This window comes from Moschus berezovskii, chromosome 3 (genome assembly GCF_049115385.1).
Source record: "Moschus berezovskii isolate FMDL1 chromosome 3, NW_MosBer_1.0, whole genome shotgun sequence".
In the NCBI taxonomy this organism is placed as follows: Eukaryota; Metazoa; Chordata; class Mammalia; order Artiodactyla; family Moschidae; genus Moschus; species Moschus berezovskii.
The window spans coordinates 82,216,237-82,241,321 of NC_142462.1; the positions used below are offsets into that span (position 1 = coordinate 82,216,237).

Consider the following 25,085-nt stretch of genomic DNA (forward strand, 5'->3'; position numbering starts at 1 on the left):
TCAGTCTAAAGTCTGTTTCATAAAATATTGAAGCAATCTAGGGATAAATATCATTGAAGTAGTAAGACATTTATGTTGTTTAATTGCTTAAACTAGAAAATTTTAAATAGTGTAAAAAAGCATTAACCTTAGTAAAGGAAGGGGGAGACCAACTTGAAATAAGTTGTATAGGAATTGGATATAATTAATTGCTATCCATGGAGAAGGAAATGGCAACCCACTCCAGTATTCTTGCCTGGAAAATCCCATTGACAAAGGAGCTTGGTGGGCTACAGTCCATGCGGTTGCAAAAGAGTTGAACACAACTTAGCAACTAGAAACAAACAAAGAAAACAAACTTGAACCTAACAAAACCCCTTAACCCTTTGTTGTCTAATCTGCAGTTTGACTTGGGGTTTTGGTTCCATTTGCCAATACATATTTATTAACTTTCTGACTCTCCCATAATTACACAAAATTTCTGTGCTGTTCATTTGAGCTATGTTAAACAAGTATGTTGACCCTTCTCCAGCTACAAGGAAGTTACAATCAATGCTTTAAAAAAATTGTTTTGAACTTAATTAATGGGGACTTCACCGGTGGCTCAGTGGTAAAGAATCTGCCTGCCAACGTAAGAGACAAGGGTTTGATCCCTGGTCCTAGAAGATCCCACATGGCACAGGGCAACTAAGCCTGTGCACCGCAAATACTGAGCCCACACTCTACAGCCCAGGAACCACAATTGCTGAAACTCCCATGCCTTAGAGCCTTTTTGCTCTGCAAAAAGAGAGGCCACCACAATGAGAAGTCTGCACATTACAACTAGAGAGTAGCCCCCACTCAGCACAACTAGAGAAAAGCCCGAGCAGCAATGAAGACCCGACACAGCCAGAAATAAATAATTAATTTAAAATTAATTGCTATCTAGGAATTAAATGGAAAAATTACCAATTTGTTTATCTTACAAAGACTTTCCAAGGGAGGAATCATCCTAACATGCTGCTGCTAAGTCACTTCAGTCGTGTCCGACTCTGGGTGACCCCATAGATGGAAGACCATGAGGCTCCCCTGTCCCTGGGATTCTCCAGGCAAGAACACTGGAGTGGGTTGCCATTTCCTTCTTCAATGTGTGAAAGTGAAAAGTGAAAGTGAAGTTGCTCAGTCGTGTCTGACCCTTAGCGACCCTATGGACTGCAGCCTACCAGGCTCCTCCATCCATGGCATTTTCTAGGCAAGAGTACTGGAGTGGCTTGCCATTGCCTTCTCAGCATCCTAACATATCCCTGTCATAAATGTCTGTCCTGTGAATGGTGCTCAGTAAATGATTTGCATGAAAGAATTCAGTGCTTTCTGACAGTGTATTTTCTAGTCATTTCAAAAAAACTGTTGTGTTCTTTAGTTTTATAATTGCCTCAATATTCTTGATTATGTCATCCAGAATATGAGAGTTTGAAACTATTTTGAAAGTTTAGGTTTTGTTTTCTGAGTTCAGGGATCATACATATAGAGATTACTCCCTCACTTGTGCTGTTAGAGTCTTTCCTACATCCTGCTACTGTAATAACAATCACATATCATATCATATGTCATATCTAGTTTTACACATATTTGCCTCCAACTTTAGGCTGCAATCAACTGAAGGGTTGTATTTTTCCCTGAAATAGTATACTCTTAGAACAGATTATTGTGTTGAGAGAATTGATGGTTGAGAGAATGAATGAGAATCTGAATCTAGTGTTTGTCCTCTACCTTTATTTTTCATTAAAAAATTAAGTTTTTCCATCAAAATGGTATAAGCCTTTGAGAAACTTATAACCTTAATAAAACCCTTCACTGTTAATAATGTGTTGAATTTAATTACACCAGATAAATTTTCAGGTTTAATTCAACATATTTTTTAAAGATTAATCTATTACCTTTGTGTATATCTCCATGTTGTTTCTTTTTTAAGGAGAGAACTTTAGGCATATTTTTCTTTTATTTAAGTAGCATACGTTCCTTAAGAGATTTGACCACATCATGTCTCATCATCCTAGAAACGGGAAGGAGCAGGCCATACCACCTCAGAATCCAAGGTGACATGTATGGGTTTATTGTACATGTTTACAAAACCTTCTGGGTCCATTAATTCTGCAGAGTTGCACAAGTACTTTATTATTTGTTCTGGGAGGAGTAATTCAGGTGCAGCTTGGTGCAAATTGTCGCCTGGTCCTTTAGGGCTCACTTTCACAGTCTTAAAAAGGTGAAGCGCTAGTTTATGTGTTTGGATGAGAAATTCTGTCATGACCTCTTGTAGGGACTGTGTCTGTGTCGCATCATCTAGATACATAACCGGTCCTTTTATTATTGAAACATGCCACTGCATAAAGAGCCTTGTTGGAATATTGTGGGATATGACTATAATCTTCATTCCTTGTATAAAAAATTCCATTTCATCCTTTTTATGGCTCAGGTAATCTAAAAGAATTTGGTAAAAAGTACCACTGGAGGACTCCAGGATATGCAGAATGGAAGTAGGATATATGAGCAATAATCCTGTCACTGCTTCTCCTAGGTGACGTTTCAAAATTGACTGAAACAATTGTTCATAGTAGTCAGCAATATCTTTTTTGTCTATGTTTGCTGTTATCCTGGCCACTAGGAACATCCTATGAAGAAGGAATTTCTTTAGTTGTAGTCTTTGCTTTTCTTCCTGAAAATGCAAGTAATTGCTACGTGGAACTTGTGGCATTAGAGATTCCAGTGGCAAATTCTTTTTGTTGATCTTTCGGGGATGGGTTCCAAAGGACATGATGAGTTTTGTTTATTCTGCCAGATGATTCTGGATTTTAGCTTATGACAATAGTTACATTACCAGGCTACTTCTTTGGTGATAAACTCATTTCTGTTTCTTGTGACAAAAAAACAAACAAACAAACAAACAATTTAGTTGTTCAAATGCTTCTGAGTGTTATCAATAAATAGTGTTTTGAAATAAAAGAGACTGTTGAAACAAGAATCAAATTACAGAATTTTGTTTTAAAATTTACAATGAGATACTGCTGCTACTGCTAAGTCACTTCAGTCGTGTCCAACTCTGTGTGACCCCATAGACGGGAGCCCACCAGGCTCCCCCATCCCTGGGATTCTCCAGGCAAGAACACTGGAGTGGGTTGCCATTTCCTTCTCCAACAATGAGATAACTAACACTCATATCCTAGGAAGAAACTCTCCAACAAACTGGGTGGTAAGAATAAGATAGAGCTTAATCTAGAATAAGTTCACTGTGTTGTTTGCATTATTATTATTATTTTTTAATTTATAGAATTTTTTCTCCCCATCTTGAACCATACATACACACACACAAAGATGAATGTATCTGCTGATACTCACTAACAGTAGCCTTGGCATTACATTAAAATGTCTTTTCATTTATATAATGGTAAATACAGATTCTTTTTGGTCAAAATTTTTAAAGGATATCTTTTATGATAACTCCTCAATTTATACACTTAACTGATCTGGGGATCTCTTAACTACTAATTGATTTCTTTAACCTTTACTCAGTACAGTGAAAGTTAATAGTATTGCTTGGATAATTAGAGTGAACTTTTGAAGTAAGTAGTTTGGGTTCTTTTTGTTTTAAAGTCCTATCAATAGACCTCAGAAATGGCTCTTTTTTCTTTTGTTGTTGTTGTAGGGGTGAGATAAAAAATTCTGTTACTTTTGACTTAGTGTTCTTACCAATCTTTTTCTCTTCCCTGCAAGTCAACTTAACATTTCTTTCTTTCTTCAAGTGCCTCTCCCTTTTACCTCTCCTCAAGGTCCCACTGGTCCTCCATCACTCTTGCAACTGCCAGTATCTTGGGTTCTCTCAGGTGTCCTGTGTTCTATTCTGGTTTCCATGGTGCCCTGGGAAATCAGAATGTCAATGGTATTAAAGGGCCAAAGTACACTGACAACTTGGCTAGATGGTGGACCTGGAAATCCCAGACATTTTCTCTTTTTTTGTCCACAACTTATAGAAGAGGAAACAAAAGCATGGATTAGTTATGTACCTTGCATGCAATTAGCTGAACTTGATTTCTACATGGAATATCAGATTATAGAATTTTGTTTTAAAATTTCTTTCTAACCTTTCACTTTAGAGCACTCTAAATTCCTTCTGCTATTTTTCTCAGCACGCACCTTTATGCTCTGGAACCAAGTATTTCTGAAGAAACAATCTACCAATGTCCTTTTGTCTTTGTGAGACAAGTAGAACAGATTAAATACCGTTAATTGGTTATTACCCTGTGTCATGTAAGCATTTAGGCAAGAACATCTGTGCTGTGCTTTGTTGTTTCAGTCATGTCTGACTCTCTGCAACCCCATGGACTATAGCCCCCAGGCTTCTCTGTCCATGGGGATTCTCCAGGCAAGAATACTGGAGTGGGTTGCCATACCCTCCCCCAGGGATCTTTCCAACCCAGGATCAAACTCAGGTCTCCCCCATTGCAGGCAGATTCTTTACCGTCTGAGCTACTAGGGAATCCCCCCTAATGGCATACATTGAATTAAAAGTGAACACTTCTTTCATTTAAATTTGATACCTAAAATTTAAATGTTACCTTCTGAAAAACTGATAATGTGATTTTCCTTGAGAGATAAACAGCTGTATCATGAACTATATTCCCTTTCTTCTTCGACTGTTAGGAAACCTAGAGACCAATCTCTGACTTCCCAGAGTGATAAGGATTGATGCTGACCTTCAAAGCAGGATGATGTTCCCACCCCTACTTATTTCCTATTCCTGGTCTAGCTTTTATTTTTATTTTATTTAACCCTTACTCTTTTAAATGTATTGTTTTAATTTACAAAATTTCTTTTAGATGACACGAGTCTGTTGTGAAAGCAAGTCAGCCTATAAAAAATAATAACATATAGACTATCCAACTACTGGGATGCTACTCAGGATTTTAGACAGCTTTGAATGCGATTCATGGAGTATTCATTTTGTTCATTTGTAAGAAGTATAATTAGAGCTGCCAATTTTTTGCTTTGACAATTGGCAAATTCCTTTTGGCAAGTTTGATTTCACTTTTGTGTGGGTGTAAGAAGGAAAGTTATGACCAACCTTGATAGTATATTAAAAAGCAGAGACATTACTTTGCCAACCAAGGTCCGTCTAGTCAAGGCAATGGTTTTTCCCGTGGTCATGTATGGTTGTGAGAGTTGGACTGTGAAGAAGGCTGATCGCCGAAGAATCGATGCTTTTGAACTGTGGTGTTGGAGAAGACTCTTGAGAGTCCCTTATACTGCAAGGAGATCCAACCAGTCCATTCTAAAGGAGATCAATCCTGGATGTTCATTGGAGGGACTGATGCTAAAGCTGAAACTGCAATACTTTGGCCACCTCATGCGACGAGTTGACTCACTGGAAAAGACTCTGATGCTGGGAAAGGTTGGGGGCGGGAGGAGAAGGGGACGACGGAGAATGAGATGGCTGGATGGCATCACCGACTCTGTGGACATGAGTTTGAGTGTACTCCGGGAGTTGGTGATGGACAGGGAGGCCTGGCGTGCTGTGATTCATGGGGTCGCGGAGAGTCGGACACGACTGAGCGACTGAACTGAACTGAACTGAACTGAAGAAGCAGAATATAGTTTATTTTGAAAGGAGTACTGCCAATTAGCTTTTTTTTTTTCTAAGCAATCTTTCACCTCCCTGTTATTCTTCCTGCCATTGATCTTTATTTCTTTCATTAGCATGGTTTACCATTTCTTCAAAATCTTTTTTTGGTTCATGACTAAATGTTGGCATATACTTCTTATTTCAGAGGCACAGGTCTTTGCAAATTTTAAGAACCACCCCATTGTGTCTGCTCCCCAACCCGAGCATGTATGTTCCTTCTATGTTCATCAATCACACATATTAATAATTTTCATTTCTAGCTGAAAATTTAGAGCTTCTCCCATATCTTCTTTCAGAATCCACATACCATTGTTATTCCTCTGCCCTCTTTCCCACAGCTATGTGATGAGCTCAGTCATTCAGTGTCCAACTCTTTGTGACCCCAGGGACTGTAGCCTGCCAGGCTTTCTGTCCAAGAGATTCTCCAGGCAAGAATACTGGAGTTGCCATGTCCTCCTTGAGGGGATCTTCCCAACCCAGGGATCCAACCCAGGTCTCCTACATTGCAAGTGGATTCTTTACCATCTGAGCCACCAGGGAAGCTCCAAAGAACATCTAATTTTGCCAGGACTTTATAGAAGAGGAAACTAAGGTGTGGGGTATGCAAGTAACTTGCACACAATTTAAACATGCTCCCAACAGCCTCCCTACTCTGTCTACCTGAGGTAAAGAGAAGATGAATTATTCCATCTTTTCATCATCACAGGGTCATTCTTTGCTCTTCTATGACGTGAAATTTCCACAGCAAATGGAAGTTAACATATGGTTTTAATAAAGAAAATTGAAAGGGAAACTCCTACATTATACCTGTAATCCAAAAAATTGATGTACTGTCTTTAATTTCTCATTCATTTTGGATTTATCTACACCTTTGATGCACCAGATAATATCATTTTCACTGTAAGAATCACAAATGTGGAAAATACTTGGTTGCTAATTTTAGGGGTTTAGAGTCCATTGGGGTGGGAGATGTCTATGAAAAATGTAATAAAACCAGACATATGTTTGTGCTTTAGAACACCAAGGTAGAAAGGATGGCTGGGATTTCTTAGAAAGTTTAATGAGAGAGTTCGTATTTGGGCATGGCCTTCAGGGAAACAGCTGGGTAGTGGTTTTGGGTAAGCTTTTTGAATTCATTACTTTAGAATGTCAGGATTAGCTGAACTTGATTTCTACCTGGAATATCAGATCCCACTCTAACCTTTCACTTGTGCTCATGTGCTTGGGAAACAGAACACTCTAAATCCCTTCTACTGTTTCTTTCAGTGTGTTGACCCATCTATACATTTAGTGTAAGAGAATCAATGGTCTAAAAAAAATGGCTAACAACTTAGGTAGAACTTTTCACTAAGCATTTTATTATTATTTTTTTAATTGAACTATAGTTAATTCGGGCTTTCCATGTGGCACCGTGGTAAAGAATTTTCTTGCCAATTCAGGAGACATGGATTCAGTCCCTGACTTGGGAAGATCGCCTGGAGTAAGAAATGGCAACCCACTCCAGTATTCTTGCTTGGACAATTCTATGGAAAGAGGAGTCTGGCAGGCTACAGTCCATTGGGGCTGCAAAGAGCTGAATAAGACTGAGCAGACATGCATGTGGCACATAATTGATTTATTTTTACAGTAGTTCAGGTACACATAAATAATTAAGTAGAGCAAACCAGAGTAAGCTTAGTTACCAAGAGCATAATTAGGTATTTTAAGATTTATTAAAAAAAAAAAAGAAAGGAAAACTAGTTTAATTCTCGAGTGTTTTTTCTCTTGGCCAAAACATTATGGAACAGTGTTTGGTAATTATTTATCAAGGAGATTCAGGCTAGAAATACTTTGTTATTTAGTATAAGCACTTAACAGATGTCTAGTCTTTGTAGAAAAATATGCCAGACAGTGTGGAGGTATTCTTGTGAGTCAGATATTGTACCTGTACTTGAAAAACTCAGTCCTCTTAGAGGAGCTTAAAGTCTACACAATTACATTTAATACAGGGCTGGAGAGAAGAAATACTACAGTAAAGACAAACAATAAACACTGAAAACACAAATGCCAGAACAATTAAATGTTTCTGGAAGAAGAAGCAATGCCAGGCATGCAAAAAGATGTGATTTGTATGTCTGGTGGGTGGTGGTGGAGTAGAGATGGGGTTCAGGAGGGCTTGGAAAAGACTGAAGCTTGAAGCATAGAGAGCAGAAGACATACATTCACTCCATTAAGAAAATGAGAATAGTCTGGCTTGACTAGAGTAGTTCTCAGACCACAGAACCTGTAGGTTTGTTAAACTGTTGATTGCTGGTCTTAGCCCTAAAACGTGTGAGTTGGTCTGCTTAAAGTGAGGTCCATTTAAAGGGAGTAAAGTAAAGCTTAAAGTAAAGTGACTTTCTGACATTTTCTCCCACTAGCTCTATTTCACTTTAAGGCGGAATGGTCTGGCTTGGGGTGATTTAAACCTTGACTATTAGAATCATCTTGTGGAGAATTTTTTTAAAAAGCTGACTCCTGTTCTTATTTAATTAGTGTAGAATAGAACACTGTATATTTGCAAAAGCCTCTCCTGGAGAAGATTTGCTGGCATAAACTTGAGGGTAAGCAGAAGAAAGGGGTGGAAAACAAGAAAGGAAGTTGCATCCAGTATTTGGAGAACCTGGACACATGCTCAGATGTAGGAGAGAATTATTGAGCACATGTAATCCTAACTGTGTTTTAGAAAGTTGCCTATGAAGTGCAGAGGAATTAGAGATGGGGATAATGGAGGCAGCCAGAGCACTTTTCAGAATTCTGCAGTTGGCAAATTAGTGTCCTTACTGTCTGCCAGTCGACAACTTTTGTTTAGCTTTTCTGGAAAGCAATTTGATGGTATAGATCACAAGCTTGAAAACTCATAATCTTTGATTAAGTAGCATGTCTTCCAGATATATGTCATAAAGAAATAAATAAATAAAATTGACAAAGATTCTAATGTAAAAATGCCTTTTATGGAATTAAAAGAAAATTTTGAAAATTGAATAGATGTATTAATTATGGATTACTATGGTGCCCTGAAACCATTTCTGAAGAATATTTTAAATGGAGGAGAAAATGGCATTCTCTAAAGTAAAACATAATATACAAAATTATATGTACTATGTGATCCTAATTTTATTTTAAAAATATAGAAACCAGAGTAGAGAGAAATTAAAATTAGTAGAATTTGGTGGCGATATTTGCATTGTATATTCAAAATATTCTAAGATTGTCTACATTATGGTTCTATTTAGATAAAGAAATTAACACTAAAAAAAAAAAGGCTATGGTGATGGTTTGATGAAAGGTAATGCACATTTTGTTCTGCTTGTGACTCTGGGATAGGCTCACTTATCAGCCCACTGATGGATAGAATTAATAAAATGTTGGATCCTGAATCAGGCTCAACAAGGGGTGTTTGGGCCTAATGACTGAGTCAAGATAGGAAGACACAGAGGTGAAAGATGGAGCAGTCATCAAGACACAGTGCAGGAGTCCAGAAAAACCTTACATGAATTGAAATGCTTGCATAACTAGCCTAAGGTATACTACTAAGAGAAAGGTAGGTCTTTAAAAATTTTAGCCCAGTTGGACAGTTAGAATTTCAACTAAAGGAGTTGCTGAGATGGAGGAAATATGGATGTCATCACCAGGGTTTTCATGACTTAATTGGACATGAGACGTGAGAGATGCAAGGATATAAAGATACTCTGTAGGTTTGAATGTCAGTAACTACAAAGTCTATGCTTTTTTTTTTTTTAATAGAGATGGAGGATAAAGGAGAAGACCTAGATTTTGAAAGAAAAATAGTTTGTATGTATTATGTTGAAATGGAGTTGCCATAGAAAGGTACAGGTATAAATGCAGAGTCTGGAGAACTGGAGAAGTCTGGACTGTGATGCAAATTTGATAGCCTTCTGCGTTGAGGGAAGAGTTGAAACCATGGGAACCAAAATGATTGTGAAATAATGAAAGGAAATGAGACAGTGTAGGTGGAGAAGGGTACCATGTAAACCTAATTTTAAGGAGTGGGCAAATGGGACTCAATGAAAGAGGTGGCAGAGCATCACAGGTGCAGAACAAAGGAAACACAGGGCCGTGAAGGTCAATATAAAAGAAAGTTATAAAGGTATATGGTAGAGTAAAATTCTAGAGAGGTCAAAAAACTTGAGGACTGAGGTGACCTACTAATATTGGCAATTAGAGGTTTCCTGGAGCCTTAAAAAAATAATAAAGTAGCTGAGAGAAACAAGTTTGTAATTGATCGGTTAGTCAATGCAGTCAAAGAGTAGACTACTCTTCAAAACATTTGGCAGTAAAGAATTAAAGTATCTGATAGTAAATTATAGAGGAGGAAGATTATAGGGTAATTATGCTTCAGTGATCCTAGGTTTTTCCCTATTAAAAACTAAAATGCTGTCTTTTACTAAATTGCTGTTGTGTCCAGCCGGTAAAGTGGAGCCTGAGAATGGAATCCATGTCTTGTATGCTTTGAAAATATTTTAGGATCATCCCTTCTATACAGAGATGTTGGAGACTGCTAATAAAACTAAACTCTGAGCTTTGTTACTTTTCTTCCCTTACAAGATTTATTTTCTGGTTATTTGATATTTGGAAGGACTCCAAAGATACATGGGTTACTTAAACTTGCTGTGTGCTCTATGTCATGTGACATTAACACAACAAATCACAATTTAGTTTTTCAAAAATTTCTGAGTAATGGATCTTTGAGTATCAAAAATATCTGAGTATCTTTCTGTACACAAAGATAATTATGATTCACTTCACTTTAGTTTCTCAGTTGTGTCTGACTCTTTGCGACCCCATTGACTTCAGCACACCAGGCTTCCCTGTCCATCACCAACTCCCAGAGCCTACTCAAACTCATGTCCATCGTGTCGGTGATGCCATCCAACCATCTCCTCTGTTGTCCCCTTCTCTTCCCGCCTTCAATCTTTCCCAGCATCAGGGTCTTCCAATGAGTCGGTTCTTTGCATCAGGTAGCAAAATATTGGATATAATTATGATTGGGTAATTTTTATAATTTCAGTATAAATATTTACTATGGTCTATATATTTACTAGAACACAGCATCAATAAACTAATATCTACTTTGGTTCTTGCTTTTGGTTTAACTCTGATCAATGTGTTGTGGGGAATGAACAAAATGAACTCTAGAGTTGAGAGGGAACTTAGAATTGCTGACATAACAAATTCCTCTTGCTGTTAAGGAAGACAAAGGACAAAGAGGCTAATTAATAATATGACACTCCAGTTGCTTATCTTATAGGAAGGATGACAAGAACACATATACATGAAATACTGAAAGAAGGAAATGATATTTCTTCCTAGAGTACTTTTGAGGAATTATGATAGATGTTTCAATGAGTCAAGTGGTACTAGAGCTATTCAAGAAAGTTATAGCAATCTGAATTTAGTGATGCTCAATAGAGAACCATTACATATTCTTACACAGGGAAATAATATGTGGGTGCCACAGTTAATGGTATTAACTGTGTTCAAGATGTTTGGAAAGCCACAATTTTAGAGTCAGAAATGCCTGCTAGAATATTGTTGTATTCCATAAATGTAATGAAGATTTAGGCTATAATGATACTTTTAAAAGCATTTCTTTTTAAAGGGAGAGTATTATTATTACAAGTCTAAGTAATCATGTATTTTTAAGTAACCAGAGAAACAATGTAAATAGTAAAAGAAAGAAGAGTGAAATATTTTTAAAAATTGGCTGTCCTAGATATGTAAATGGATTTTTGTTAATTTAGCCTGCAAATTATTATTGTGCAACCTCTTCAGCCTATGCTGAATTCAAAGCTATTTTGCTCATTCTAATTCAGGAAAATTTCATATTTCTTCAGAAACATATGAACAATAGCAGTTGTGGACATTTCAGAGCCTTATGGGATACTAAATATCATTGTTTTAATATAAGTGATTATAAATGTCACTTTATTTGTGAAGTGAATTACAGAAAATGAAAGTTCACTAAGGTGATTACTTTGGAGGACAAATTCCCAAGTCTTCAGTAACATGACAGTAGGGGCAGTGCAGACATCTGGCCCTCCATGATCATTTTTCAGTGCTGGCATCTGCTGGAGATGCATAAAAGTCATTTTGGCCCATGCCTCACCTGTCACTATACTTCCTTGTTTCTACTACAGAGACCTCTCAGCTATATATATGCCATTGTTGACCTCATAGAAAAACCATTTCAATATGGGTACTTATTCTTGGAAGGATCCTAGGCAAATCTATCCTGGACTTAGTGTGTGGTTGTAAGCTGAAATATTGATAAATAATTATATTGTGCTTCTTTCAGCCTTGAGAGGTTCTGAGACTTACATTTTGTAAGATATTTGCTGAACTAACTAGAAAGTCTTAACTCCTAACCCAATAGGATCTAGTTAGTAGAAATAATTATGATTTTTGTGTGATTATTTTGTATTCTTGCAAAACTTTTCAATTGGCAATGCCACTTTTGTTCAGTTGTGATATACCCAGAAAAATCCAGCTATTTTTATAAGATGCCTAAAAACATAACTATAAACACAAAATTCTCAGAATCATATTGCAAATTTTAGGATCAAATATTGAGGCCCTTTGGATCACCTACTCCTTAGAATTATCAACTCTTTTGGCCAAACAACTTGTTGTTTATGTTATAATTGCTGTGATTATATCTGTTTACAATGATAATTTTTATTAAATTTTAGTTTAAAGTCTGCACTTTTTGGTTTTGACTTGATGAGAAGGGTAACGTTGTTTTCATTATAAACAGAGCTGAAGGTATAAGATTACTTCCATATCTGACAGTTTTATGAAGTCTTTCACAAGGTAGAGAAATAGCCTGGCCTAGTCATTGCTTGACAAGTTAAATCTCTATCTATTCCACAAAATATTATACCTAATTACCATGGAACCATATTCATTTACCATTAGACCCATATCTCATTTGTGTGTGTGTATGTGTGTGTGTGTGTGTGTGTGTGTGTGTGACTTTTCAGTAAGGCAGCACTATGGTAAAAAGAAAACATACTTTTAAGCTTCATCTCTTGACTGAAGGCTCACAGGATTGTGGGGAGTGATATTTAATGAGTTTCCAGATGTGAAGACAAGTAGTGTGATGTGTATTCAGTGATCATCCTTAGTTGTTAGAACTTGCTTTCAGTGATATATTTAAGAATCAGAATAGCCTTAGATTTTTTATAAGGTCATTCTCTAAGATCTATGTCTCATAAAAAGAGGAAAATTGTTCTATGTCATGTTTTTATTGTATCAAAAAAAAAATATTGGCTAATACATATCCTCTTTGCCTTTAACAAATTGAATTAAAGAAATTTAAAAATGTAATAGCGTTTTGGAATGAAGACAACTTTATTCTTATAAGGTATACTTTTAAAAAGAGGATCTTTAGAATACAAATCTTTTCAGGGATAACTAGAGCGTACTCATGCTCTGCAAAATTTTAAAATTAAATGATCAGATTGTGATTGCTATTTTCTACTTGACATTTGTTTTGGGTGGCATACTTTTACTATCATCCTTTATAGTTAAGCCATTTTTCTATAATGAAATAGAAAGGGGAAAAAATAAGTTTATTCTATGAAAAGTTAAAAAAGAGATTTGTATTGGTAGGGGTGATGGTAAAGTGGAAAAAAAAATTCAACCACATCGTACAGGGAACTAGATTAAATCTTCAGTGCTTTGTGTTTTGTGAGTAGGAAAGAGAAATCCTCTGAATACTAGATAACGTCTGAGTGGAGAGAGTGTTGCTACAGCAGCATCGAGGAAATACAATCAGGGTGTCTGAAGCCAGCATCTATTTATCTTAAATTAATCATTTTTCCGAGTAGGCAGATGATAATCCTGGTGCTGGATGCCAATGTCTTTTTATTCATGACACAGATAAAATGAGAGCTCTTTTTAGACTGGTGAGAGCTATATAAGGATTTCCAGCTGTAACTCTTCTGCAAGATCATGGACTGTTTTTTTTAACTTTCTGACATTCTTTTGGCATTGAGAATCAGTAAATAATTGTTTCTAGAATAACTTCTTGAGCACAACTAAGTCTATTGTACCTTTTTGCCTTCAGGAGAGTATAAACAAGGTATTTTAAGTATGAGGCAGCATTGTTTTCTCCTTCACTTTTAAATTCCATAGTCAATGGCATTCCTATAGCTGAAATGAAAGTAACTTCACTAAGGTGCTAGGTTCTCCAGGTGTTGGGACTCTGCTGTCAGTGGGAGCTATAGGTAGAGTGGTAGTGTGGTGGCTCTGATGCAGCTGACCTCCTATGCCCATGTGACACCACATTGTGGGCCAAGCAACTGAGCTTGCACTTCAAACTCTCTTTTCCAAAAATGTAGACTGGAGAAGTGATCTGATTCTTTAGAAAAAATAATAAATTTTTAAGAAGTAGAACTTATTTCCTAAGCTTTGTCAGTTAAACATTATATTATCAACTTGCCTGGGTTAGAAAATAAGATAGCAAAAAGATGGCAAAATTTCTTTGCCCCTAAACCGATCAGTGTTCTTGCCTGGAGAATCCCAGGGACGGGGGAGCCTGGTGGGCTTCCGTCTATGGGATCACACAGAGTCAGACATGCCTGAAGTGACTTAGCAGCAGCAGTAGCAAACCGATCAGTTTACCAGCAATTTAACCATCTTCTCACTCCTGCTTTCTCTACAAAATACATATGCATACATACATGTTCATCAGGAGAAAGACTTAATGCATTATGACTGCTTGGTGTGAGAGATCTAACTCTTAATCAAATGTTATGGAATATATGCAAGTGTAGGAATTGTAGTCCTAATGGAAAGAATCTAAAAATAATTCAGAACTGAATGAAGCAGTGACTCACATTGTTGGATTCAATTAAATATCATAGTTAACAGGATGAAATTTAATCTAACTTAAAAATTTGGGAAGGGTATGAGTAAATCTATAATATGTGCTATGTCACTTTCAAGGCTTTTGAACTCAAGCCTCATTAAATCCCTGTAATAGACCATGCTTCCCTTGATTGCGGCTCATTTGGTAAAGAATCTGCCTGCAATGTGGGAGACCTGGGTTTGATCCCTGGGTTGGGAAGATCCCCTGGAGAAGGGAAAGACTACCCATTCCAGTATTCTGGCCTGGAGAATACCTGGACTGTATAGTCCCTGGGGTCGCAAAGAGTCAGACATGACTGAGCAACTTTCACTTCACTTCACTAGACCATGAATAGGGCTCAAGGTGACCCTTAATGGCACTGACCAAAATCCAGTCAGCAGCTTGATTGAAATCTCCAACCAACATACAGCTTCAATTGATTGAGAAGGTAACTTCAAAACTATTTTTAGTGATATCCATTCCTTCATGGATAAAGAGTTTTTAACCTTGGAAGATTTATAATTTACAGTAGAAATATTTAAAAGAGTTAAATGTTTTAGCAGCAATATTTTTGTGTAAAGAAGAGATCTGTGTGTATGCAGTATTTAAGAATTTCTAGTGTGCAAGAGTGGAGAAGGCAATGGCAAGCCACTCCAGTACTCTTGCCTAGAAAATCCCATGGCCGGAGGAGCCTGGTGGGCTGCAGTCCATGGGGTCACTAAGTCGGGCACGACTGAGTGACCTCATTTTCACTTTTCACTTTCACGCATTGGAGAAGCAAATGGCAACCCACTCCAGTGTTCTTGCCTGGAGAATCCCAGGGACGGGGGGAGCCTGGTGGGCTGCTGTCTATGGGGTCGCACAGAGTTGGACACAACTGAAGCGACTTAGCAGCAGCAGCAGCAGCAGCAGCAGTGTGTAAGAGAATTTGCCCTACCAAGTAACATCATAAAATGATTCTGTCTAAAAATGTGTAATAGAGTAAATGATTTAGATTTTTAGATTGACTCATTTTAAGTTGAAATGTTACCAAGTTACATATAGTATTGGATCACTCAAGATTTTATCTTGTGTGCATTCTCATGCTCAGTCATGTCCAACTCTTTGTGACCCCATGGACTGTATCCTGCTTGGTTCCTCTGTCCATGGGATTTTCTGGCAAGAATACTGGAGTGGGTTGCCATTTCCTACTCCAGGGGATCTTCCCAACTCAGGGATGGAGTATCCTGTATTAGCAAGCAGATTCTTTACTGCTCTGCCACCTGGGAATCCTTTAAGATTTTATGTATATTTCTATATCTATCCATCTATTTATCTACCTATCTAACCTACTCAGTTTATCAGACAGACAATTTTTAAAGGGATTGCTTTTAAAATAATTATTTTAAAAAATTGGACAAGTGATCAATCAAAATCTTTTAAGTTACTATTAAAATATTTTACACTAATAATTTGTAAATTGATCTAAAAACTTAAAGGTGAGTTAGGCTTTTAGATTTTCACCTTGAATAGATTTAACTTTAAGCTTAAAACCAAAGGAAACCTAGGAATGATCTTTTCTATGCATAGTCTTCTCTCAAGGACACAGAAACACTCTTTATTGACAACATTGATTTGTCTTCTCCCTTATCAGATTGTGAAGAGAGAGCAGTCAACACTTTCAGTTAGAAAGAATGCCTCCTGCCCAAGTGTTTTCAACCTCTCAGCTTCATTGCTTTCTCTGGCAGCAGAAGGTTGCCATTTTCAATAATGGTGATTAGCCCAGAGTCTCAGAGACCAAAGCTAAGTAGGATGAACCAACTTGAGAAATGGCTTACATGCATTCTGGCAAGGCTTCCACTTTATTATTTTATATAACCAGGTTGTATACTTTTCTTATAGAAAATGTAGAAAACAAAGAAAAGGAAAATTATATTTACCTGTGTCAGGAAGCATCTAACAGAAGGCCTCCTGTGTGCTGTTTTGGATCTGTCAGGAATTCTCTGTTCCTTATTAATTCCTGAATATTCAGGAATTAAGAGGAGAGGCAAGCCTCTCCAAGGGCTGAGGAATCCAGGCATTTCCTTTGTTAGTTTTGCTATACAGTGATAAGTACCCCCTTCCTTTTTATGAACCATAGGATAAAAGTGATTATTTACAACTGTTTGTCTTTAATATGGATCTCCTGTGTTTTGTAAGTCCGGAATTTTAATCTTTATCTTTGCTGAGAATAACTATAGTATATATTCTCACACCATGTTGATTAAAACACCTTTGCTCCATCAGAGCTTTGGTCCCGGTGTCTTGCTTTCTCTCTCTCTCTCTCTCTCTTCAGGCTAATTCTTGGAGCACAGATGCTCTCTGGGTTCACTTTCCTGCCCGGGCTTTGAAGACCCTCTCGAGAAGGTGCTCTGTGCTTTCACCCCATTGAGAGGGCGCCTGAGGCCTTCGTGAACAGAGCAGGCCCCGTGCAGGGGCTTTCTGCATAAACCAAGGAAGATCAGCCTCTTTCTCTCTCCTTTACTTTCTTATTGGTCGACTCTGGACCACCAGGTTCCGGTCCATTAAAGGACCTCAACATACCTGAACATCATAATTTGAGAAATTAGCAATTGTGCATATTCTGTGATTCTCTTTTTCTAATTGCAGTTGTGTGTGGGTATGTTTCACATATAATGAGTTTACACAATAAACATCACTGATCTTACACACACACACACTTTTCACACCATGTTATTATTATATGGCTTTCTACTTTGTTTTCACCACTCATCAATATATTATGAATGCCTTTTAGAGTTAATAAAACATAAATAAGTATAAAAGTACATAAAAATATATTTTAAAAACCAGTGTTCAGTTCAGTCACTCAGTCGTGTCCGACTCTTTGCGACCCCATGAATCACAGCATGCCAGGCCTCCCTGTCCATCACCAACTCCCGGAGTTCACTCAAACTCATGTCCATCAAGTCGGTGATGCCATCCAGCCATCTCATTCTCTGTCGTCCCCTTCCCCTCCTGCCCCCAATCCCTCCCAGCATCAGAGTCTTTTCCAGTGAGTCAACTCGTCGCATGAGGTGGCCAAAGTATTGGAGTTTCAGCTTTAGCATCAGTCCTTTCAATGAATACCCAGGATTGATCTCCTTTAGAATGGACTGGTTGGATCTCCTTGCAGTCCAGTTATATAAAAGCATAACATGTGTTAATAAAATATAAATCAATAAAATTTTGTTTAATGGCTATATAGGCCCTTACTAACCAAACCTTGACTCTTGAGCATTTTGTCTACCTCTTTTTTAAAATAAGCAAAATTAAGTATATATCTTGGACTGGTGGCTCAGAGGTTAAAAGCGTCTGCCTCCAATGCGGGACATCCGGGTTCGATCCCTGGGTCGGGAAGATCCCCTGGAGAAGGAAACGGTAACCCACTCCAGTATTCTTGCCTGGAGAATCCCATGGACGGAGAAGCCTGGTAGGCTACAGTCCACAGGGTCGCATTGAGTCGGACACGACTGAGTGACGGAACGGAACTTGGACTCACGCCAATGGACAGATTTTATTTTTGTTAATTCATTTCATAATTTCATTAAGATACTTACATATGTGAAATATCTGGAGAAATGATTATATATTCTTTAAGGATTTAGAATCATATTATCAAGTTCCCTTCCAAAAATAAGAACCAGTTACTACCCAGTTATTACTCTAAAGGGCCCTACTTTCTTCTAGTGAAGAATGATGTTTCGAAATTAATATCCGGGCGCTAGGTCTACTAGCTGCTATTGAAATGAAACTGAACCCAGGTCATTCTCAGTGAAGAGGGAACACACACACACTTACATTGATATTTCTATGCATATATTGAAAACCATTGTTCATGCTGAAACCTCCAGTTCTAATTCATTGCCACAGCATGGTGTTCTAATTTTCTTTCCACATTTGTAACTCTTTAACAGAAGGACATCTGGTGCCCTCTCTCTGTGTGATTACTTATTCACCATACTTGAACTTCATCCTTCCTTAACAAGCTGCCCTCTACGTAGGCAGTTAGCACTTCCCCATCCAGTGGTTTTATGACTGAAATATCCATGAATGGGAAGGAATGTAAGAGAAAGGGTAAAAAGAATATATTAGGAACATATATTTTCTGTTTTAAAACTTTTATTCATGATTCTATTTAGAAAAATAAAAAATTTAGAATAGTTTTCGGCTTAGTGAAAAATTGCAAAGATAATACAGAGGGTTCTGGTTTACTCCACATCCTTCTTACCTGTTGTTAAGATCATACATTAGTACATTTGTCACAACTAATGAACTGACATTGATATATTTTAATGAAATAAAGTCCACACATGATTAACATTTCTAGTAACATTTTTAAAGGAAAAAAATTATTTTATCCCTGTATCTCCAATATTCTATTTTCACCGCAATTTCCCCCCTTGAACTTGATTGTTATATAAGTCGAGAACACTAAAATTGCTGGTGTGGTAGGAATTCCTAGGAGATCATCCTCCTAATTTATAGATTTTCTGGGGTTTTGCTGCAGCAACTTATTATCTGTATCTCAGCGTACTTTTTTTTTTATTGGACAGATAATCTTATGAGGTAAGGTCTGCAAAGTGCCTGGCACAGTGCCCCAAGTCACTTTATTTATCAGGCACCAGACACACAGCATTAGGGGGCTACAGGTTTCTCAGTGGTCTGCAAAAAATAGGCTTGAAACCAAGAAAGAAAATTCTCTGGAGATTATGATAAAAAGCAAAATCTAAATGAATACATGTTTTATTAAATGTCTATGAAGCACAACATTATTGTCAACTTCATGAGTTGTTAAATCTAGTATTCATAAAAATGTCATATTTGAAAATAATCTATAGACTATATTTTCCACAAAATGATTGCTGAGAAATCAGAGCTTATCCTAAATGAGAGACTTGTAGCCAATAATTTCAAAAGCAAAATGATAATAGTAATTAGGTCTTTTTTTCCCAACTAAAATTATTTTAATGTGGGACAGGAATGAATTTTAATATGCTTGTTAGCTTGTTAGAATATCTGTGACAATCATAAAAATGTCCCACCTAGTAAATAGTGAGTCGCCAGCGAATGTTTTTTGTCTTTCCTGGTTTTTCTCTCTTTTAATGAATAATTTATATGATAGGGAATAAAGACTTGATAATGTATAAAATACACTCACTGGCAAATTTCAACACATTTGGTGATTTTAATTCATTTTGAAAAATATAGAAAAAATAGGATACAGTGAGAAGAAACCCAGACTTGTAGGCTGAGGCTTTTGCTGACTTACTTGCTCTGCCACTTATTTGCTCCTAAATATCAATCTGGTTTCCCTTGCATCATCTGAAAATGGGGATATTATTTGTACCTGTGTATCTACATGGAAGTAATGCTTGTGATATCGCTTACTGTGAGCAGTCAGGTAAGCAATTTACCTGACTTACCTATCAAAATGTTAAAGGAAATTACTGATCATAATTCTTATTGTTGGCCCCACTATGGTGTTGATGTAGATATATGTTAGAGATGATAAAGTTGCCATAATCAGAGTATTTTAGGTTCTTCCCATAGTTTTAAATGACACTTTTTACAAAGTACGGAGTTTTTAAGTAAACAGCAGCAGGAAACATTAGAGTGCATGGCTATATTCTCTCCACTCACCATTGTAATTCCCTATGAAAGTGCATCCCCACCTTCTCTGTCTTCTTGATTTATTCTTTGTTCCAGTGACATTACTTTGCCAACCAAGGTCCGTCTAGTCAAGGCAATGGTTTTTCCCGTGGTCATGTATGGATGTGAGAGCTGGACTGTGAAGAAAGCTGATCGCTGAAGAATCGATGCTTTTGAACTGTGGTGTTGGAGAAGACTCTTGAGAGTCCCTTATACTGCAAGGAGATCCAACCAGTCCATTCTAAAGGAGATCAATCCTGGATATTCATTGGAGGGACTGATGCTAAAGCTGAAACTGCAATACTTTGGCCACCTCATGTGACTAGCTAACTCACTGGAAAAGACTCTGATGCTGGGAAAGGTTGGGGGCGGGAGGAGAAGGGGACGACGGAGAATGAGATGGCTGGATGGCATCACCGACTCTGTGGACATGAGTTTGAGTGTACTCCGGGAGTTGGTGATGGACAGGGAGGCCTGGCGTGCTGTGATTCATGGGGTTGCAGAGAGTCGGACACGACTGAGCGACTGAACTGAACTGAACTCCAGTGAATAGTGTGATGCCTGAGGCATTTTAGGACCATCACCCAATGATAAGTTTCATCAACTGTATTAGAAGATAAACACTCATCTAGATTGCTTTCTCCACACTGATTCCTCCCAGAGACAACAATAGTGCTATGGCTTTAGCCTTTCTCCTAGGTTTTAGAAATCTATAAAGATGGGAAAATATCTATTAAATTTTCCTCTATGAACAATTATATGAAGAGCCTAAATTTTTAGGTAGTGAGTCATTATAAAATCCTATAAACTGAAAAAGGCCTATTCACCAATAAGTTTAGCAAAATAGTTCTAAAAGACAAAACAAAGATACAGTTCTCTCGTTTACTTGACAGACTGGCATTTATTGAAGATTTCATTCCTCAAAATGGTTGATCCTTATGTCTTGGCAAGCTCAAGAAACTGATCCAAGTTTTGCTCAGAAAGTATAGTTTGTCATGTTAAGCTTTTTAAAGATAACTTTTGAAGATCCTCTAATAATTTTTCATCACTTTTCTGAACTTAGGATCATTTTAAGTCATAATGAAAGCTCTATCCCAAATGTTGTATGGAAGGACAAGTAATAACTCTGTTTTCCTATTTCCTTTAATGGTTCAGCCATGACCTTTTCTTTTAGTTCCAAGCTAATTTAAGAACTCTAAGTTGGGCATATAGATTCTTAATTGGTGATATCTTTTGCAGGATAGGTACTTTATTATGGACTTGCGGTCTAGGCTTATCATAGTTTTTCCTCCCAAGAAAAGCTAAGACAAGCTTTCTCCTTGAAAGAAAAGCTATGAAAAACCTAGGCTGTGTTTTTAAATGCAGAGACATCACTTTACTGGCAAAAATCTGTATAGTCAAAGCTATGGCTTTTCCCAGTAGTCATGTATGTGGATGTGAAAGTTGGACTATAAAGAATGCTGAATGCTCTAAAGAATTGAGGCTTTTAAACTGTGGCATTGGAGAAGACTGTTGAGAGTCCCTTGAACTGCAAGATCAAACAGGTCCATCCTAAAACCTTGAATACTCATTGGAAGGACTCAAGAGCTAAAGAGTCTCTTGATGAAAGTGAAGGAGGACAGTGAAAAATCTAGTTTAAAACTCAACATTCAAAAAACTAAGATCATGGCATCTGGTCCCATCACTTCTTGGCAGACAGTTGGGGAAACAGTGACAGACTTTATCTTCTTGGGCTCCAAAATCACTGCAGATGGTGACTGTAGCCATGAAATTAAAAGACGCTCCTTGAAAGGAAAGCTATGACAAACCTACACAGTGTGTTAAAAAACAGAGACTTCGCTGAGCCAACAAAGGTCCATATAGTTCAAGTTATGGTTTTACCAGTAGTCATATATGGATGTAAGAATTGGACCATAAAGAAGGCTGAGTGCCACAGAATTGATGCTTTTGAATTGTGGTGCGGGAGAGGACTTTTGAGAGTCCCTTGGCATCTGGTCCCATCACTTCATGGGAAATAGATGGGGAAACAGTGGAAACAGTGTCAGACTTTATTTTTTGGGGCTCCAAAATCACCGCGGATGCTGATTGCAGCCATGAAATTAAAAGACGCTTACTCCTTGGAAGGAAAGTTATGACCAACCTTGATAGTATATTAAAAAGCAGAGACATTACTTTGCCAACCACGGTCTGTCTAGTAAAGGCTATGGTTTTTCCAGTGGTCATGTATGGATGTGAGAGTTGGACTGTGAAGAAAGCTGATTGCCGAAGAATTGATGCTTTTGAACTGTGGTGCTGGAGAAGACTCTTGAGAGTCCCTTGGACTGCAAGGAGATCCAACCAGTCCATTCTAAAGGAGATCAATCCTGGGTGTTCATTGGAAGGACTGATGCTGAAGCTGAAACTGCAATACTTTGGCCACCTCATGCGACGAGTTGACTCACTGGAAAAGACTCTGATGCTGGGAGTGATTGGGGGTGGGAGGAGACGGAGACGACAGAGAATGAGATGGCTGGATGGCATTTCTGATTCGATGGACATGAGTTTGAGTGAACTCCAGGAGTTGGTGATGGACAGGGAGGCCTGGGGTGCTGTGATTCATGGGGTCGCAAAGAGTTGGACACGACTGAGTGACTGAACTGAACTGAACTGAACTGGACTGCATGGAGATCAAACCAGTCAATCCTAAAGGAACTCAATGCTGAGTATTCATTGGAAGAACTGATGCTGAAGCTAAAACTCCAGTACTTTGACCACCTGATGCAAAGAGCTGACTCATTGGGAAAGACCCTAATGCTGGGAAAGATTAAGGGCAGGAGGAGAAGGGGGTGGCAGAGGATGAGATGGTTGGACAGCATCACCAACTCCATGGACAGGAGTTTGAGCAAATTCTGGGAGATAGTGAAGGACAGTGTAGCCTGGTGTGATGCAGTCCATGGGGTCGCAAAGAGTTGGTCATTACTTAGTGACTGAACAACACCATAGTTTAGTATGTAATACATGCTTGACAAATATATTTGAGAAATCAAATGTTTGAAAAACAAACAAAATACTTGATTTTTTTAGCAATGTGTGTGTAGTGTTCAATTTTTGGAAAACTAAAAATTAGCACTATTTTGTTAAATACCATCCCTGCAGGCATTCCAGTGGGTGGGTATGAACCTTTGCAGAACATGGGGAAGCAGCAGCAGAATGGAATCCTGCCAGCTCCCTCCTAGAAATCAGAGACATCAATCTGTGAACCTCTACATGTCTCCTGCTTCTGTCTGATCTCTTCCATAGAGCCTTGATCTGAATGTTGAGTAGCCTTCAGCATTTAAATCTAGAGTGGATTTTCACAGTGTCCTGGAGCATGGCTACAACAGAAGGAAGTAGGGAGACAGCCCACACTTATTCACAGACCCTGGGGTGAGGAGGCTCTCCAGCTGCCCTCCACAGGTGCTTCCTCTTTTGATTGCCAATCTCATAGCCTAGAGTAGCACTGAGGAGGCAGAAAGGGTTTGGAAGGAAAGGGGAGACTCACTGGGGTGAGGGGTAATTTTAGGTGTGCATGATAAAATGAATTAACTGATAACTTAAGGTGTCCTCTAGTGCTGGGAATCTGCATAAGACCCCTCAGTATGGAAGAGAGGGGTGGGATAGAGAAGCCTGTACTGTCCTGTGGTGAACATGGTAAGAAAACATTTGGATTGCTTGGCTTGGCTGGTGCTGCTACAAATGATAGTCTACAAATGCCACAGTCACATCATGAAGGCTGACCTCCCTTCCCTTTCCAAAGCTCCATGGGTTTCTCTAAATCACTCACAATCACTTCGAGTGGGAAATTCTGAATTTGGCCTATGAAAGGTGATTTAGGGCATGGATTTATAATACACAAAAGTATCTATTGTGTTAATGTCAAGAACCACCTTTGTGATGTGGGTTTACACAGAAACTACAATAAAACCATAATCCCCTGGTCATGATAAATGCCTAGCCAAGTCAAAATGTCCAGGTCCAGGGGGCATAGCTACGTGCTCATAGTGATCCCGAGACTACAATTTGTATTTGTTGAAATCTTGCTTCAAATAAAAGAATTATTTTTTAAAAGATGACTACATAAAAAGAATTTGTGATTTTACCCAATATTCTCAGTTGTTTTCTGTGTTTTCAACAGCCACAAATGGTATTTATAATACCCCAAAGTTTTCAACACAGATTTAGTTTAAATTTTGAAATATGCATCTTATATATGAACCTGGGAATGAGGAAAAGATAGTAGTGACAAAACAGTAATAGCAAGGATTGCGAAGGAGTAGCATTTTCAAATACAATGACAATTACTTAGTAGTGACTCATATCTCTATACAATATCCTTTAGTTGCAGGAAAGGTTATCAGGTACTTGCAGAAATTAAGAATTACAGCCTCATAACCAGTGGGGGAAGATGAAGTTGTTATAACACATGTAACATAATCCACCCTATTACATATACACAGGTTTTAGATCACAGGTCTACTCCTATTTTTATTCTGCCACAATTTATACTATTTGTGCTTTATATGAGGCTCTTTACGTCATGAGAAGGAATACTGGATCATCATTGGTTTTTGAAAACATTCTTTTATGATAATGCAATAGTTTGCTATAGATGGAAAATCTAAAATTTTCTCTGTGGTGTGGTGATAATATAAACTGTCCAATATTTGGATATTGATAGATATCCAAAACCAGCTGCAATGTTATTTGGAAAAATTATATAACACCAACTAGTAATATTACATTTATTCATTTTGTTTTACCATAATGCTGTTCTAATCAGAGTTCTCAGGACAATGGAACTGTGCAGAAAAATGGTTTTATTATTGTGAGTTAAGAGTTTTGGTTTTGTTGTTTTTATTTTTCTGAAGCACA

At 37.8% G+C, this 25,085-nt stretch overlaps 2 protein-coding genes across 2 annotated transcripts in view; one reads left to right on the forward strand and one right to left on the reverse strand.

Moving 5' to 3' along the window:
• ZNF804B (zinc finger protein 804B) overlaps nucleotides 1-25,085 on the forward strand; it is a 633,150-nt gene that overhangs the window by 39,646 nt on the left and 568,419 nt on the right. The gene's annotated exons all lie outside the window — the stretch shown is intronic.
• On the reverse strand, nucleotides 2,012-2,770 carry TEX47 (testis expressed 47). The gene has a single exon (XM_055421037.1). It carries the CDS (start codon nucleotides 2,768-2,770, stop codon nucleotides 2,012-2,014), a length of 759 nt encoding a protein of 252 aa, XP_055277012.1.

Bases quoted from the DNA above. Each gene is read 5' to 3' on its own strand.
- TEX47 (XM_055421037.1), bottom strand. From the start codon at position 2,770: ATGTCCTTTGGAACCCATCCCCGAAAGATCAACAAAAAGAATTTGCCA.